The 2,181-nt window shown below is 43.8% G+C and overlaps 1 protein-coding gene across 1 annotated transcript; it reads right to left on the bottom strand.

The window, feature by feature from the left end:
* Positions 1-939: 939 nt before the first annotated feature.
* SARC_14695 (hypothetical protein) lies at positions 940-1,152 on the bottom strand (the record flags this gene model as incomplete). Its single annotated transcript, XM_014291172.1, has 1 exon — positions 940-1,152. A coding segment is annotated over one exon (213 nt), but the record flags the coding sequence as incomplete, so codon positions are not given.
* Positions 1,153-2,181: the final 1,029 nt, after the last annotated feature.

The following is a 2,181-nucleotide window of genomic DNA, read 5'->3' as shown; positions in this document are numbered from 1 at the left end:
ATATATACATACCAGTAAATAACATCGCCGCGTTTCGAGTACGCAGGGATAGCCGACGCAATGGTTGCAAACCCGTACGAATACAGAATGGCTTCTTCCGTTCCCAGAAAGTCCGCCAGCCGCAGCTCTAACTCCTGATGCACATCTGCATGTGTCACAGAAGCAAACGTTGTTCGTTTAGGGTTTGGGGTTTTAGGATTTTTTAGGGTTTCAGGTTTAAGGGTTTAGGGTTTAGGGTGTGTTTAGTACGTACACAGGGGATAGTCTGTGTGGCCCACTGAGTCCGAGTGAGGTGTCTACATACCACGCTCCTCGGTGTACATGGCTCAGTGAACGCTGCTCGCATACATCCACGTGCATACGTACACATCAAACCTCGGGAGACGAATGTCAACGTTCCCACATATAGCTTCAGTGCTGCATGTACATGCCTCATCTAGTACATACATGGCTATCTGTGTGTGTGTCTGTATAGGCTATCTGTGTGTGTGTGTGTATATACCGGAGTGCCCAGTCTAGTCCACAGTGCGTGTTCGGTGACACTACTTGTTGTCTCTTACCGGTAAAGCGATCAGATGCGTGAACACACAGCAAGCACACATACGCAAAGCGGCTGTCACTACTGACCGTTCACGTACCAATAGAGCCATAGAACCCTCTGGGCCCACATGAGCCCAGCCCATCCCACACAACAACAACAACATACACACACCACACATACACACACCACATTCACCCAACAACAACAAGCACTCACCACATTCACCCAACAACAACAAACACACCACATTCACCCAACAACAACAAGCACTCACCACATTCACCCAACAACAACAAACACACACCACATTCACCCAACAACAACAAACACACACCACCCGTACACACAGCATATCCACCTCTAACCCCCTGTGCATAGCACTTGCAACTACAGCCCCTTCACGTACCAATAGAGCCGTAGAATCCTCTGGGACCACATGAGCCTACTCCGTATTTACGGATTGCCTTTTCTGCCGATTCCTCCACTCGCGGGTTTCCGATTAAGCCCAAAAAGTTCATTGTGCCAAACTGTAACCGCTCCTTGTTGTCGGTGAAGGTGGCATGGGGGGTGTGCTTGCCCTTGAAGATGGGGATGTCCTTGTACGCCTCACTCTGTAACGTATTAACGGGTAATCTGGGGTAAGTCCGGGTGACATAGAACGTATTGGCATGTGCATGGGATTGTGGGGTGGCTATAAAGATACAAATGTTCTTGTCTGTAACGTATTAACGGGGAATCTGAAGCAAGTCCGGGTGTACATAGAACGAATTCGTATGGCCATGCGCATGGGAGTGTGGGGTGTGCTTGTTGCCATAGATGGAGTAGTATATTGCGTTCTCAAGTCCACGTATGTCCACAACTTATCCGTATCATAGCACGCTGCATAGCCCACCCGCAGTCATTATATAGTACATAAACATATATGTTAGAGAGAGAGACGTGATAGTGATAGTAAGAGGTGCTACTGCAGACTGACCACTTTTTTATCCATAGCCCAACACTCTGATACACCAGGTGCATTGGTTTAGAAACTAGGAGACCGAAACCATCTCCAAAAGACTAAAGAGAAGAGCGGAAACTCTCAGTAGAATTCTTCCTTTGTTGTTCCCAGCCGTTTAATGTACCTATCCCAACATTGACGAGGAAAAAGATATACTAGCGTAGACAAATGCAACCACAATACTTCAAAACACGCACAAAAACACACCTGGAAATCTGTGCATATACATGCACAAAATAATTTAGGCATATATATGATTGTATATGTACCGTATATATACCGTGTATAGAATATATATGTATGTATATATACCGTGTATATAATCTAAATGTATGCATATGTACCGTGTGTATAATATATATATGTATATATATATCGTGTATAATATATATATATGAATATATATGTACGTGTATACAATACACATGTATGTATATATACAGTGTATACTACATATGTATGTATATGTACCGTGTATATAACATATGTATGTATATATATGTACCGTGCATATAACATGCAAGTATGTATATGCACCGTGTACAATATATATATATATATATGTGTGTGTGTGTGTGTGTGTGTGTGTGTGTGTGTGTGTGTGTGTGTGTGTGTGTGTGTGTGTGTGTGTGTGTGTGTG

This window comes from Sphaeroforma arctica (assembly GCF_001186125.1).
Source record: "Sphaeroforma arctica JP610 unplaced genomic scaffold supercont1.4969, whole genome shotgun sequence".
NCBI classification, from domain to species: Eukaryota; class Ichthyosporea; order Ichthyophonida; genus Sphaeroforma; species Sphaeroforma arctica.
This window is presented reverse-complemented; position numbering and strand designations above follow the sequence as displayed.